The 15,051-nt window shown below is 41.8% G+C and overlaps 1 protein-coding gene across 1 annotated transcript in view; it reads right to left on the minus strand.

Annotated features, from left to right (window-relative positions):
- Positions 1–1,647: 1,647 nt before the first annotated feature.
- The window catches only part of LOC128666725 (zinc finger protein OZF-like), a 75,313-nt gene continuing 61,909 nt past the window's right edge, over positions 1,648–15,051 (minus strand). The window contains exon 6 of the mRNA XM_053721474.1: positions 1,648–3,522. Coding sequence (XP_053577449.1) covers positions 2,465–3,522 — 1,058 coding nt within the window. The 3' untranslated portion in view covers positions 1,648–2,464. The remainder of the gene's footprint in view (positions 3,523–15,051) is intronic.

Genomic DNA, 15,051 nt, shown 5'->3' on the forward strand with positions numbered 1-15,051 from the left:
GTAGTTTATGGGTGTTAGTGTACTTTGTAGCACAGTAGTTAAGAGCTTTATATTCCCGCGTTAGCCCATAAAGCTCTTAACTACTGACTTTTCTTGTCGGTAGGAGTCTTGTCGGTAGAGGCTCTACCGCTCACTTCTCCCAAGACTCCAAATACCGGCGCTAGGATCCCATTGAAAAGATAGGATACTCAATTGGCGTAAGGGGATCTGCGGTAGCCTGGAATCACGGTAAGGAAGTGAGTGGTAGACCCTTTCCTGCCTGACTCTAAATACCAGCTGGCGGTAAAAAGCAGCGTTAGGACCCCTTAACGCTGCCTTTGATGGCTAACGCAGAACTCTAAATCTAGCTGTAGGTGTCTGCAAAAATTGACTTAGTACTAATGTTAATATTGTACACAACCGGATATCACAATTACTTGATCAGAATCTTTTTGTTATAATTTGATTTTGGTTTAATATTGTTTATTTAATAGTTTTGGTTAAATGTATTTAATAAATGTCAAATCTCAGAATATATAATATTGCTAAACTATAACCTCAAAAACGGAACTACTATGTTCTACATCAAAGACTTGGACAATGAGATTACATCGTATTGTATTTATTGTATTCTTTTCTCACTATGTTTATGTCACTTAGAATATAAATACGTTTGAAAAAAACTACAAAAAATAACAAAGTAATTACCAGAAATAAATATATTTAAGCCTTTTCCAATACCCCAAAATAAAAACTTAAAAACTATTCTAAAACTAAATTACAAATAGCCCTTAAATTGGCATTTTTTAGGGCATTGCCCTAAATCAATTGCAGTCCATTTTTAAATACAAAACATTAGCCCTCTAACATTAAAGGGACAGTATACACCAATTTTCATAGAACTGCATGTAATAGACACTACTATAAAGAATAATATGCACAGATACGGATATAAAAATCCAGTATAAAACAGTTAAAAAACTTACTTAGAAGCTCCCAGTTTAGCTCTGTTAAAAAAGGTTACTGGAACACCCACTGCAAGTGGGAAATATCAGACACTCCCACCTCCCTTTGCATATGAAAAGACGCTTTACACAAACAAAAGCAAGCTGGTGTAGGTATATGTCAGTATTCTCCTTAAACTTTGGGGCTTGGTTATGAGTCTGAAAATCAGAGCAATGTTATTTAAAAATAAGCAAAACTATCCATGTTTATATGGGCTATATAAATAATCTACAAAACATTTATGCAAAGAAAAAACAAAGAAGTGTATAATGTCCCTTTAAACCACCCCCCCCAAAATAAAAAAATACTATAAAACAAAATCTAATCTACAAATTGCCCTGAAAATGCATTCAGCTATTTTGCAGCCCAAAAACAAATCAGCCAACAGAATGAAAGGAAAGCTTTCGTTTGATATCATGAATCAATAACGCCCTTATACCTTCGATGAGGACAATGGTATTTCTGGTCATTAGAAAACACCTGAGGAACAGTTTGCCAAATTTAGCAGCCATTAAATGTTATTTTGGATTAGCAGTCAGGCAATCAGCTTGGTGTTCCTGGGTACTGAAAGCGACTAGAAATCAGTATGGAGACTCCAGCAATATTCAGCTATAACAGAACCATTCAAATAAACATGTTCCAGCCAATCAGAAGAGAGCGTAATTCTGAGATTTAAAAGTGAGTTTTTATTTAGAAATTGAGCATTTATGTCAAAAAATGTTGTTCACCTCATGTTTTAACTAAGAAAACAAACAAAACAGATATACAGGTATTATAAAATCATATGTGTAATTGATAACAGATACAACAATGTAGAACAGATCTTCAGCACCAGTTTAGTAGGCAAAGTATGTAGTGCAGAGCTGCAAATCACAGCCAGATCCGAGTACTCACATTTACTAAACACTGCTCATTTAAACCAGTGAAACTGCTGAAACACATAAACTGGCGAAGTGTGACCAAGTAAAACAAACATACTTGTACATTTAGTTCTTCTGATCTGTTATCATCAACAGTAAAATAACTTCTCAGGCACCGGGTGAAAAGAAACTTAGAATTGTAGCCTTAAGGCACAGTTAACAATCAACAGCCCGGAGACAGCCAGCAATATATACTTGATTAGCTTGAACAGAGTTTAAATCTATAGAATTTAACATTGTTTTTCTAAACTGAGAGAACTTCTAAATGAGCTATGCTCCCTGCCAGGGGTTTTACAAAATTACTGGGCTTAAAGGGATGTGAAACAACTTTTTTGTAATGATTTAGATAGAGCATGCAATTTTAAACAACTTTCCATTATCTTGGTATCTTTTGTTGAAAAGCATGCCTATGTAGCACCAGTAGCTGTGGCTTGGTGGATGAATATATATGCCTCATATTATTGACTCACTCATGTGCATTACTGTTTCTTCAACAAATTAGATAACAAAAATAAATTGGAAGGTAGCCTTCACAAGGGTTCTCAGAAGTATACATAGTTCTAAACAGTCACAATTTGTAGATCAATTTCATTTATTCCTGTATGAATTTTTTTATGCGCAAGAAGAGTTGATTTCCGAGTAAAACTTTTCTCACATTCAGAACATGAAAATTCTTTCTCTCCTGCATGAATTTTCTGATGAGTAATTAGATGTGATTTTTGAGTAAAAGATTTCCCACATTCAGAACATGAAAAGGCTTTCTCTCCTGTATGGATTTTCTGATGAGTAATAAGATATGATTTGCGAGTAAAACATTTCCTACATTCGGAACATGAGAATGCTTTCTCTCCTGTATGAAAGGCTTGATGTCTAATCAGATGCGATTCCCGAGTAAAACATTCCCCACATTCTGAACATATAAATGCTTTCTCTTTTGTGTGGGTTTTCTGATGAGTAATAAGATACGATTTCATAGTAAAACATTTCCCACATACTGAACATGAGAATTTTTTCTCTCCAGCATGAATTTTCTGATGAGTAATAAGAGTTGATTTTTGAGTAAAACATTTCCCACATTCAGAACATGAAAATGCTTTCTCTCCTGTATGAATTTGCTGATGTACAATAAGATGTGATTTCAGTGGAAAACATTTTCCACACTGAAAACATGAAAATGCTTTCTCCCCTGTATGAGTTTTCTGATGAGTTACAAGATTTGATTTCTGAGTAAAACATTTTCCACAATGAGAACATGAAAAGGCTTTCTCCCCTGTATGAATCTTCTGATGATTAATAAGAGTTAATTTCAGAGAAAAACATTTTCCACATTCTGAACAAGAAAATTCTTTCTGTCCTGTATGAGTTTTCTGATGAGTAATAAGATTCGATTTCTGAGTAAAACATTTCCCACAATCAGGACATGAAAATGGTTTCTCTCCTGTATGAATCTTCTGATGAGTAATAAGATGCGGTTTTTGAGTAAAAGATTTCCCACATTCCAAACATGAAAACGCTTTCTTGTCTGTATGACTTTTTTTCTGGATAAAACATACATTTCCATCATGATTTCTTAGATTTTGAAGATTCAAACTAGGGTTATCATAGTCTCTGTATCTACCTGTTGGACAGAAATAAAGCAAAAGCAATGTTAATTTATCAATGTCACAAATATGTTTCTTTTTTTTATATTTTAACTGGTCTCTCTAACTGGGTTAATTTTTAAAATTCAAGCAAATTATTTTTTTTATTGTCTACTACATGGGGAGGGGCAATGACCATATACAATTCGCTAGACACCATACTAAGAGACAGTTCACCCAAAATATTTCTCCCCTTTAAATTATTCCCAATGATCCTTTTAACCTGCTAGAATGTATTAAATTGGTTACAAGTAGCTCCTTTACTCCTATTTCAGCATTTGAAATAGCTGATTTAGCCTGTGGTATCACCACCTATACTGAACAAATTAATACTGGAGTATAGGCTATTGAATAGCCTAAGTATACACAGCCAGCAGAAGAGATTACACTCTCAGTGGGATGCAGGATAGTTAAGTAATAAAATTTCCATAGTTCTCTCTATGTATTGAGCTTTGGTGTTCCAGCCAAATAAAAGATAAGGAAGCAAGTCTGTTTACACAAACTTAGAACATAATGAGATCTGTTATCACCTTTAAGTTCAACCCATTGTAATAGGCTGTGGTTTCAAAGCACAAAATCAGCTACTTCATATACACAAATAAGCATGAAAATTGAATTTCTCAAATATTTTATACTCTGCAGTTGGTATAACAAGTCATTTAAAATACATTAATGGAAAAACAATTTTACTGTGTACTGTCCCTTTAAGAGCAGTTTACAGGAGACTAGGGAATATTTCTATGGACTCCTTGACATCTTATAATTGTTCATCAGTAAAATAACCACCATAATGTATAGTATATAATTATAAGTATAAAATATAGGAATTTCACAAACAATACTTTAAGTAAAACAATTTTAACAAAACCCCCCCCCATAAATTATGCTTACCAGATAATTTCCTTTCCTTCTGTATGAGGAGAGTCCACGGCTTCATTCCTTACTTGTGGGAATACAGAACCTGGCCAACAGGAGGAGGCAAAGACACCCCAGCCAAAGGCTTAAATACCTCCCCCACTTCCCTCATATCCCAGACATTCTGCCAAGGGAACAAGGAACAGTACGAGAAATATCAGGGTATTAATGGTGCCAGAAGAACAAAAAAAAATTAAGGTCCGCCCATCGGAGAATACGGGCAGAGGCCGTAAGCTATCCACATACAGAAGGAAAGGAAATTATATGGTAAGCATAATTTATGTTTTCCTTCTTAATATGAGGAGAGTCCACAGCTTCATTCTTTACTTGTGGGAAACATATACCCAAGCTCCAGAGGACACTGAATGAACCGGAGGACAAAAAAGGAGGCAGAGCCTATTCTGAGGGCACCACAGCCTGCAAAACCTTTAGCCCAAAAGCTACTTCAGCCGAAGCAAAAACATTCTTGAAGGCCCAAGAGAAAGCCACTGCTCTAGTTGAATGAGCCTTAATTCTCTGAGGAGGCTTATGTCCCGCAGCCTCATAAGCTAAGCGAATAATGCTCCTCAACCAAAAAAGATAAGGAAGTGGATGAGGCCTTCTGCCCCCTATACTTCCCAGAAAAGACAAGAAACAGAAGAAGTATCCTTCGTAGCCTGAAGATAGAACTTCAAGGCCCGAACCACATCCAAATTATGAAGTAACCACAATCTCCTGATTGATGTTGCGATCTGAAACGACCTTAGGAAGAAAACCTAACCCAGTACGAAGAAAAGCCTTATCAGCATGAAATACTAGGTAAGGAGGCTCACATTGTAAGGCGGTCATTTCAGAGACTCTGCGCGCCGAAGCAATAGCCAGTAGAAAAAGAACCTTCCAAGACAGTAATTTAATGTCGACTACATGCATAGGCTCAAACGGAGCCTTCCGCAAAACTTTAAGAACAAGATTTAAACTTCAAGGAGGAGTGCTAGCTCTAAACACAGGCCTGATTCTAGCCAGAGCCTGAACAAAAGACAGAATATCTGGAGCTCAGCGAGCCTCTTGTGCATTAAAACAGATAGGGCCGAAATCTGTCCCTTAAGGGAGCTATCAGAAAGGTCCTTCTCCAGACCATCGTGGAGAAAGGAAAGAATCCTAGAAACCCTGACCTTATGCCAGGGCAATCCCTGTTCTTCACACCAGAATAAGTAGGTCCTCTACACCTTATGATAGATGTGACAAGTAACTAGCTTACAAGCTTGAATGAGAGTATCAATAACTCTCTCAGAGAAACATCTCTTGGCTAGGACTAAGCGTTCAATCTCCATGCAGTCAGCCTCAGAGAATCTAGATTTTGATGAACAAAAGGACCTTGTTCCAGCAGATCCCTGTGACAAGGTAACTTCCATGGAGGAGATGACGACATCCCCACTAGATACGCAAACCACATCCTTCGCGGCCACGATGGAGCAATCAGTATCACTGATGCCTGCTCCTGCTTGATGCGGGCCACTACTCGAGGAAGGAGAGGTAATGGCGGAAAAAGGTATATTAGACTGAAGGCACCACTTATGCATCTACAAGCTCCGCCTGAGGATCCCTGGATCTCGACCCATACCTGGGTAGCTTGGTATTAAGACGGGACGCCATGAGATCTATCTCCGGAGTTCCCCACCTGTTGCATATCTCCGCAAACAACTTGGGATGGAGAGATCATTCCCCCAGATGAAAGGATTGTCTGCTGAGAAAATCCGCTTCCCAGTTGTCCACCCCCGGAATGTGGATCGCTGACAGCGAACAACTGTGGGCCTCCAGATACCTCCCTCATTGCTAGGGAGCTCCTCATTCCTTCCTGGTGGTTGATGTAAGCCACTGAGGTGATATTGTCTGATTGGAATCTGATAAACTGGGACAAACCCAGATGGGGGCCAAGCCTTTAGAGCATTGAAGATTGCTTGAAGTTCCAGAATGTTGATCGGAAGAAAACTCTCCTCCCGAGACCAAAGGCCCTGAGCCTTCTTGGCTCCCCAAACTGCTCCCCATCCTGAGAGACTCACCCAAGATGGTCTTAAAAAGGATGTCCCTCGGGACAGGTGATCTGGACAGAGCCACCAAGAGAGCGATTCTCTCGACTGGTTGTCCAGAGAGATCTGCTGAGACAGATTCGAATGATTGCTGTTCAACTGTCTTAGCATGCACAGCTATAACGGTCTGAGACGGAACCTGGCAAAGGGAATTATGTCCATGCTGGACACCATGAGACCAATCACCTCCATACACTGCGCCACAGAGGGCCTTGAGGAGGTCCGGAGGGCAAAACATGCCAAAGCCAGCTTGCAGTGTCTCTGGTCTAAAATAAATATCCTCATGACTAGACAGTCTATTAAAGTGCCCAGGAATTCTACCCTGGTGCTTGGAATAAGAGAACTCTTTTCTAAGTTTATCTTCCATCCATGGGATCGAAGAAGAGAGAGAAGAGATTCCAAATGTTCTTCCGCTAGACAAAAGGATGGTGCTTGTAACAGAATATCGTCCAAGTAATGTGCTACTGCAATGCCCTGGGTTCTGGCCATGATAAATAGAGCCCCCAAAACCTTTGTGAAAATTCTTGGGGCAGTAGCTAGGCCAAACGGAAGAGCAACAAACTGGAAGTGCTGGTCCAGGAAGGCAAACCTTAGGAACTGAAAGTGTTCCCAGTGGATTGGGACATGAAGGTAAGCATCCTTCAGATCTATAGTGGTCATGAACTGTCCCTTCTGAACTAAGGGAAGGATAGACCTTATCGTCTCCATCTTGAACGAGGGGACATTCAGAAACTTGTTTAAGCACTTTAGGTCCAGAATCGGGGTGAAAGTTCCCTCCTTCTTTGGGACCACGAAAAGGTTTGAGTATTATCCCAAGCCTTGTTCTTCTATGGGAACCGGGACAATGACTCCTAAGGAGGACAGATCCCGAATGCTCCCAGAAAGGCATCCCCCTTTTCTGGTTTGGATGACAGATTTGAGAGAAGCAATCTGCCCTTGGGTGGAAGAGACTTGAACCCAATTCTCTAAACCTGAGAAATTACCTCCAGGACCCAAGGATCCTGCACATCCCTGAACCAAGCTTCTGAGAAGAGCAAAAGTCTGCCCCCTACCTGTCCATAGACGGACCGGGGGCGACCCCCTTTATGCTGATTTAGTCTCAGGGGGATTCTTGATCTGCTTGGACTTATTCAAGGACTGAGCCGGCTTCCAAGTCTTAGGTTGCTCGGTCTTAGCGGAGGATTGCAGGAGCTGGGATTTTTCAGAACAAAAGGAACGAACATTATTAGATTGTCCCTTAGACCTGTTCTTTTTGTCTTGCGGTAGAAAGGCCCCCTTGTCCCCTGTAACCGTCCTGGACCAAACAAAATCTTACCCTTAAATGGAAGGGAAAGGAGTCTGGACTTGGAAACCCAGCAGTTTTGGCAATTAAACGATTAATTTGCATATTTGCATCACAAATAAAAGAATTAGCGACCCTTAATTCTATCAAGAATAATATTGAGGGGACCTTCCACCTCGATTAATTCTGATGAGTCACACCAGCAACTGCCGCCGCAGGTTGAAATAAATATCCTGAATGTTGAAACATCTTTCTTAACAGAGTTTCCCTATTTTTATCCATGGGCTCTTTGAATGACAAGCTATCCTCCAGTGGGATAGTAGTGCGTTTTGCAAGCATGGAGACAGCGCCATCCACCTTAGGGACGGAACTCCACAACTCCAGTTGAGAGTTTGGGACCGGGAACAGTTTCTTAAAGGCAGACGATGGGAAGAAGGAAGAACCAATCCTCTCCCATTCGTTCTTAAAGGGACAGTCAACACCAGAATTTTTGTTGTTTTAAAAGATAGATAATCATTTTATTACCCATTCCCCAGTTTTGCACAGCCACCACGGTTATATTAATATGCCTTTTAGCTCTGTGATTACCTTGTATCTAAACATCTTCTGACAGCCCCCTGATCACATGACATTTTATTTATTATCTATTGACTTTCATTTTAGCCAATTAGTGCAGTGTCTGCCACAATTCACAGGCGTGCTCACAATGTTATCTATATGGCTTACAGGAACTAGTTCTCCCCTGTTGTGAAAAGCAAATACAAAAGCATGTGATTAGAGGCGGCCTTCAAGGGCTTAGAAATTACCATATGAGCCTTCCTAGGTTTAGCTTTCAACTAAGAATACCAAGAGAACAAAGCAAAATTGGTGATAAAAGTAAAATTGGAAAGTTGTTTAAAATTACATGCCTTATTTGAAACATGAAAGTTTTTTTTTTACTTGACTGTCCCTTTAATACTGTTTGCCATATTTACAGGAACAGGGAAAGTCTGAGGAACAACCCTGTCCTCGTAAACTCTATCCAGTTTAGGAATTAAAGATTCTTCCGGCAGTTTTGCCTCTGGAACCTCTAAGGTAGCTAGAACTTCCTTTAAAAGAAAGTGCAAGTGCTCCATCCTAAATCTAAAATCTGGTTCCTCTGCAGCCAATTCAGACCCAGAAAGTTCACACTCTGAAGTATCAGAAAGAACTTCATCATCAGATAACCGTCTATCAGCTATAGTCAATAAACTAGATGATAACCCCTGGGAAGGATAGCAATATTTGACCTTTTGCTTGCGCTTAGCAGGGCGAGGTAAAGCACTAATGGTCGCAGACACCGCCATTTGTAACTGTGCAATGAAGTCTGGAGGTAAAAGGCCCCCTCCAGATGGAGGATCAGTCGTGCTATGGGAAACTGCATGTGTATTAGGAGATGAAAGCAGGATATACACCTCACAGGACGGGGACCCCTCAGAGGTGGAAGGCTCAGTGGTATCAAACATGTTAACTTTTTTTGACATAATCACTTTTTCTAGGCATGTGGAACATAATTGAGAGGGCGGATATACCTTGGCCTCCTCACAATATAAACAGGCATTAGTCTTAGGTATAGAGGGAGTACCCTCTAAAACGTCAGAGTCCTCCATAGCTATGGGCTATGTCCTAATATAACAATTAACGAACGTTATATAAAATAAAAAATGATGCCTTTATACCCCCAATGGCTGGGGCACTCACCACCTCCTATAACCCAGGCACACAGAGTAAACCGATTCTCTCTGATAACCAGCACAGTCGGAGAATAGGAAGTGAAACTACGACCACTCCGGGTCACATGGAGCACAACCTAGGACCGCCTCCGCTAAGGAAATGTGCGCCAAGCTGTAAAGCTGCGCAGTTCTAAAGTGAAAGTAACCTGTATGTTCCAACATCAGCCCATGAGCCTCAAAAAACATCTCACACATAACGCAGTATAAATCAAATAAATAATTATAAGATTAATCCCCACTGTTCAATAATCCCCCCTCCCCATCAGGAGATATTATCCCTTGATTCCATACAGTTAAAAGGAGCCACACTGTGACCCTGTCTTCTAGCGTTACCATATCTGTAAAGAATGAAACAATCTTACCGGAATCTATGCTGTGGAACAGAAACACAGCCTCTCAAGTGTGACAGTCTTGTAGCATCGCTCCTGACATGGACTTGAGAGATAAAAGCAGGCAGTGAAACTCGTCAACACTGATTGCTTAGGAGCTGTTAATACGAGTCTGGATGGTTTCACAGAAAGACTCTCCCTGCATCTCCAGACCCTAACTTTCGTCAATGCTCTCACTCAGAGGCTGACAAGACTACTTAAAACTCCAGTCCCATTCCGAAGGGTAGATACCCTTCATAAGGAACTACTCTGAATCTTCTGACACTTCTCTGCTAACCTCCTGTGACAAAAGGCAAAGAATGAATGGGATATGAGGGAAGTGGGGGGAGTATTTGAGCCTTTGGCTGGGGTGTCTTCGCCTCCTCCTGGTGGCAAGGTTCTGTATTTCCACAAGTAAGGAATGAAGCCGTGGACTCTCCTCAAGAAGAAAACAATTATTTATTAAGGATAAACCAAATACCTTTAATGCATATGTGTTATAGCAAAGATATTCCTTTAAAGAAACGTGAGAGTTAAAATATAGTCATCTATAATGATAAATTCCTACATGGGTTGACAAAGAACCTCCTGAAAATTATATCTACAGATCATTTAATGCAGTGTGACCAGATATTTATTGGCTGAAGTGTTTCCCAAAATGATGACCATAACAAAACAAAAAAATGAAAAGGAAAGGTAAAAATAAACTTCATGATTCAGATAGGGCTTTCCAATGTACTTTTATCATGAAATCTGCTTTGTTCGCTTGGTATTTTTTGTTGAAAGCTAAACTTAGGTAGGCTCATATGCTAATTTCTAACCTCTTATCTGAATGCTTTTTGACAACTTTTCACAGCTAGACAGCGCTAGTTCGTGTGTGTCATAGAGGCGCTAGTTCATGTGTGTCATATAGATAACATTATGCCAACTCCCGTGTAGTTATTTATGAGTCAGCACTGGTTGCCTGAAATACAAGTCTGTAAAAAGAACTGAAATAAAAGGGCAGTTTGCAAAGGCTTAGATACAAGGTAATCACAGAGGTAAAAGTGTATTATTATAACTGTGTTGTTAGGCTAAACTGGGGAATGGCTAATAACTTAAATTATGCTTACCTGATCATTTTCTTTTCTTCTGACGGGGAGAGTCCACAGCTGCATTTATTACTTTTGGGAAATACAGAACCTGGCCACCAGGAGGAGGCAAAGACACCCCAGCCAAAGGCTAAAATACCTCTCCCACTTCCCTCATCCCCCAGCCATTCTGCTGAGGGAACAAGGAACAGTAGGAGAAATATCAGGGTGAAAAAGGTGCCAGAAGAATACAAAATGAAGTAGACGGCCGCCCCAAAGAAAAAATGCGGACGAGGAGCTGTGGACTCTCCAAGTCAGAACAAAAGAAAATGATTAGGTAAGCATAATTTAAGTTTTCTTTCATGTAATTGGCAAGAGTCCATGAGCTAGTGACGTATGGGATATACAATCCTACCAGGAGGGGCAAAGTTTCCCAAACCTCAAAATGCCTATAAATACACCCCTCACCACACCCACAATTCAGTTTTACAAACTTTGCCTCCTATGGAGGTGGTGAAGTAAGTTTGTGCTAATATTTCTACGTTGATATGCGCTTCTCAGCATTTTGAAGCCCGATTCCTCTCAGAGTACAGTGAATGTCAGAGGGATGTGAAGGGAGTATCACCTATTGAATGCAATGGTTTTCCTCACGGGAGATCTATTTCATAGGTTCTCTGTTATCGGTCGTAGAGATTCATCTCCTACCTCCCTTTTCAGATCGACGATATACTCTCATATTCCATTACCTCTACTGATAACTGTTTCAGTACTGGTTTGGCTATCTGCTATATGTGGATGGGTGCCTTTTGGTAAGTATGTTTTCATTACTTAAGACACTCTCAGCTATGGTTTGGCACTTTATGCATTTATATAAAGTTCTAAATATATGTATTGTACTTATATTTGCCATGATTTAGGTTTCAGTATATTTCCTTTTGCAGACTGTCAGTTTCATATCTGGGAAATGCATTTTTTAGGAAAATGTATTTCTTACCTGGGGTATAGTTTTTCAATTGACTGTCATTTTAAATTTGCTGGCAGAATTAGGCTCGCGAGGGCGCAAAATGCCAAACTTTATTGCATAATTTTTGGCGCAAGATTTTTTTGGCGCAAAGTTACGTTTGATGACGCAATTTCGTCATTTCCGGCGTCTTTGTTGACGTTGAGTCCTTTCACAAGGTTGCGTCTTCAATGATGCGAGTGTGTCATTTCCGGATGTTGTTAGCGCAAAAATTTTTTCTCTGTTTGTGCTTCATACTTCCCGCCAAATATTTTCATTATTTTAAACCCCATTCCTATATGCCTCTTGCCTTTTTTCTCTATCAGAGGACTATGCTGTTTGCATTTTTTCCCATTCCTGAAACTGCCATATAAGGAAATTGATAATTTTGCTTTATATGTTGTTTTTTCTCTTACATTTGTCTCAGAAATCACTGTTGGAACCCTGTTGGAACCCTGCTGACTGATAACAGTTCTACCAAAGCTAAGTACATTTGTTGTAGTCTTGTGGAGATTATATCTCCAGCTGTGGTTTGTAATAAGTTGTTATGATAAACTTTTACATGCAGAGAATGTGTCCATCAGTAATAGTACATTGCCTGTTGCTGTTCTTTTAACATGTAATGTACAAGATATACCTGTGAATTTATAAGAATGTATTGCTAATTCTATTCAGAAGGCTTTGTATGCCATCCCGCCTTCTAATAAATGTAAAGGTCTTTTAAAACTTCTCATAAAGTTGATGAAATTTCAGATAACCAACAACATACTGAATTATCCTCCTCTGATGAGGATCTATCTGATTCAGAAGATCCTTCCTCAGATATTGACACTGACAAATCTACTTATTTATTTAAAATGGAGTACATTCGTTTTTTGTTAAAGAAGTGTTGATTATATTGGATATTGAGGATCCGTGACATCTCCCCCCCTCCAGTTCGGCAGACCCGGCTAGACCCTTAACAGGTCGGCCTGGGGATGTCCAACGGTGGCCCTCCACTTCTCGGTTGCTAGGAGAGGTTATCCCATCTCTCCTGAGCCTGGGGCATCCTGGGGGGTTCCTGCTGGCATTTATACCCTGCGCCCTGGGCAGGGATAGTCCCATAAGGCAAAGTCCCAAACAAGTTTGCTAAGGCCAGCTCCCAAACAATTGCTGTCCCACAAGTTCCAGTGTCCTTAAGTTCCATGGCCACACTGCCTCTCTCTGTGACACTCTGTTTAGTACCGGCTGACGCACCCACAAAAAAAGCTAGTGCCGGTTTCCCAGCTATATTCCCACCCCAGGGGGAAGTTGCTCCTTGGTGGGGCAGGCAAAGCTAGGGTGCCCAAACATGTGGCACCAACTGTATAAGCTTTTATCCTCCTTGCCTAATGCAACGCCTGCCCCCGGTGAGAAATACTCTGGGACAAGAAAAGGGTAGAGACCCTGCCAAGCTACTGAGGGGAGAGACCGTCTGTCTTTTCTCCCGAGAAGGAGATCTACCGCTGGGGAGGGAGGTCTGCTACCTCCGCTCCATGGGAAACTGTGCTGCCGCTGGGGAGGGAGACCGGCTGTCTCTGCTCCCTGTACGGGGTTCTGCCGCTGGGGAGAGAGACCGCCTGTCTCCTCTCCCTGCTCCTGGCTCTGCTGCTGGGGAGAGAGACCGACTGTCTCCTCTCCCAGGAAGGGGTTCTGCTTATGGGGAGGGAGGACTACCTCCGCTCCCAGGGGATGGCTCTGCCGCTTGGGAGAGAGACCGCCTGTCTCCTCTCCCTGCTCCTGGCTCTGCCGCTGGGGAGAGAGACAGACTGTCTCCTCTCCCGGGAAGGGGTTCTGTTTACGGGGAGGGAGGACGACTACCTCCGCTCCCATGGGATGGCTCTGCCGCTGGGGAGAGAGACCGACTGTCTCCTCTCCCAGGAAGGGGTTCTGCTGCTGGGGAGAGTTATCGACATCCATCTCTCCCAGCAAGGGGTTCTCTGTAAGGGGAGGGAGGATGACTTCCTCCTCTCCCTGGTTTCCTGGAGCTGTTGCAGGTGCTGGACAGAGGCTGGTGGATCTCTGCCCTGTTGCCAGCGCTTCTGCTAGGGTGGCCCCCTGGTCCAAGACCATAAGCTTTGAGCCAGATTGCTGATCGGGATCCAGCAGCTCTGCATATGCCACTTCCAGTTCCCATTCCTGGACAATCATAAAATTCAGATCGGCTTCAAGCCAAGGCACTCCCGAGAGATCCAACAGTCTCTCTTGGTATCCGCGAATTTCAGCCAGTCTTTCGTCAGTTTTATCCCCATATTCGGGGTCCTTTAGCATCTTTTCAAATAGTAATCCAGGGCCGCCAAAGCCCTCTGTTGGGTAGACCTCCTCCAGCCATGACCACACATGCATAGCATACTACTGGAGGGCTCGGTAGCCATCCTCCAGCACCATCTCTGTCTGGACCAGTCCGTGTAAGCTGTTCCTTCCTGGGCTGCTCTCCCAGGAAAGGCATTCGTAAATCTAGCTGGAGCCAGTACCTTTCCGTATCAGCGGGGAGGACCTTTCCAAAACAGTCCCGCTCCTGTTGGAGAGCCTTCCTCCAGAGTCGCTGACAGAAAAACAGAATTTATGCTTACCTGATAAATTACTTTCTCTTACGGTGTATCCAGTCCACTGATTCATCCTTACTTGTGGGATATTCTCATTCCCTACAGGAAGTGGCAAAGAGAGCACACAGCAGAGCTGTCCATATAGCTCCCCCTCAGGCTCCGCCCCCCCAGTCATTCGACCGACGGTTAGGAGAAAAAGGAGAAACCATAGGGTGCAGTGGTGACTGTAGTTTTAAACGAAAATTTTTTTATCCTGACTTAAATGCCAGGGCGGGCCGTGGACTGGATACACCGTAAGAGAAAGTAATTTATCAGGTAAGCATAAATTCTGTTTTCTCTTACATGGTGTATCCAGTCCACGGATTCATCCTTGTGGGATACCAATACCAAAGCTTTAGGACACGGATGAAGGGAGGGAACAAGTCAGGTAACCTAAACAAAAGGCACCACTGCTTGCAAAACCTTTCTCCCAAAAATAGCCTCCGAAGAAG

The sequence above is a fragment of the Bombina bombina genome, chromosome 7 (genome assembly GCF_027579735.1).
Source record: "Bombina bombina isolate aBomBom1 chromosome 7, aBomBom1.pri, whole genome shotgun sequence".
Classification (NCBI taxonomy): Eukaryota; Metazoa; Chordata; class Amphibia; order Anura; family Bombinatoridae; genus Bombina; species Bombina bombina.